Below are 1,506 nucleotides of genomic sequence, written 5' to 3'. Positions count from 1 at the left end.
GCAGTGCACAGGACAGAGTGCTAATAAGGCACTGATGGAGGGGGGACGCTCATGTGCCACCCCCAAGCCCCTAGCGGATCACAGGAGGTGCCCCTCTACACCTTTATAAATAAGCTTTGAAAAGCTGGTTAATAGAACAGTAGGTCAAGTATGGATTCATTTTTATGTTACCACAGTTACCTTGTGGTATTTCTGTAATCAGCAAACATATATTATTTAAGTTACCAAGAAAACGTTCTTCATAAGTGTGAGCACTCAGCAGTGGACTGCATGGGCTAGTCAGGAGTGGGCAGCCTGGCCTACCTGCTCCGTCCTGCCTGGCCCCCACTCACCAAGTGGAATTACTCACTTGGCGAGATGCTTCATGAGCCACAAATACAAATAAGAATTTTAATGAAAACGACATGATTTGGGGCTTGCAAATCATCCTCTCTCATACACAGTGTCCCGTAAAAGCTCTCAGATGTGAAAACTTGGTTTGTCGCATATTGTATCCACTTCCCTGTGAACTCCATAGCTCCCACAGACCCTTCCAGCTCCTGGTTGACTCTAGACTCCATGTCCCGGCCCTCGGAGTTGGTACCTGATCTCTCTTCCCTACTGGATGATGAATCTTTGAGGAGCACACTCACTGGGGCCCTTTTAGTCAGTGCATGGAGTGTCTCCCCAGCCAACCTGATCAGTGTTCACCAGAGGAGCTCAGCCTTTGGAGGCCACAGCCCTGGGGGATGTGTCATTGTGAGTGGCACCCATCTGCTGCCTGGTCTCTGATGGTAGCTTTTCTCTTCCCTTGTAGAGTGCCCAGTGAAGAATGTGATGGGATCAGTAGCATGTCTGCGGAGAGCGGCCCTGGGACGAGATTGAGAAATCTGCCAGTAATGGGGGATGGACTAGAAACTACCCAAATGTCTACAACGCAGGCCCAGGCCCAACCCCAGCAAGCCAACACAGCCAGCACCAACCCCCCTCCCCCGGAGACTTCCAACCCCAACAAGCCCAAGAGGCAGACCAACCAACTGCAATATCTGCTCAAAGTGGTGCTCAAGACACTATGGAAACACCAGTTTGCGTGGCCTTTCCAGCAGCCTGTGGATGCCGTCAAGCTAAACCTCCCTGTGAGTAACTTGGGCAGGGTCCGGGGCTGCCGTCCTCAGGTCTCCTCCTGTGTTGCTCCTGGTGAGGGTGGACTTGCACGGGAGGGTGGAGATGCCTTTGAAGTCATTGTGAAAAGCGCGGCGAGGTCCAGCTCTGAACTCCACGAGGCCCTTGACTGAGTGGTTTCAGCAGTTCTGATGAATGGGAGTGGGGAAGGAGAGAAAACGTGCTCATTGGCCTAAATAATAACTGGTCTCTTTGATACTAGCATTCTGGGAAATATTCTGTAGAGATGTTGAAACGGGTAGAGGGCTGCTTGCAGCTTGCCTTTCAATTCCATGGGGAGCTAAAGTGGGGTCACTTGGTGGTCCAGGCCCTCCCTCCTCAGATGTGGTCGGCTCGCTTGGCCCA

General features: G+C 51.9%; 1 protein-coding gene across 1 annotated transcript in view; it reads left to right on the top strand.

Moving 5' to 3' along the window:
* Nucleotides 1–800: 800 nt before the first annotated feature.
* The window catches only part of BRD4 (bromodomain containing 4), a 37,152-nt gene continuing 36,446 nt past the window's right edge, over nucleotides 801–1,506 (top strand). The window contains exon 1 of the mRNA XM_007461100.1: nucleotides 801–1,115. Within this exon, the coding sequence (XP_007461162.1) occupies nucleotides 831–1,115 (285 nt within the window). The 5' untranslated portion in view covers nucleotides 801–830. The remainder of the gene's footprint in view (nucleotides 1,116–1,506) is intronic.

Source organism: Lipotes vexillifer, unplaced genomic scaffold (assembly GCF_000442215.2).
Source record: "Lipotes vexillifer unplaced genomic scaffold, Lipotes_vexillifer_v1.1 scaffold469, whole genome shotgun sequence".
NCBI classification, from domain to species: domain Eukaryota; kingdom Metazoa; phylum Chordata; class Mammalia; order Artiodactyla; family Lipotidae; genus Lipotes; species Lipotes vexillifer.
Note: the sequence above shows the minus strand (reverse complement) of the source record. Positions and strands in the feature narration are given on the sequence as shown.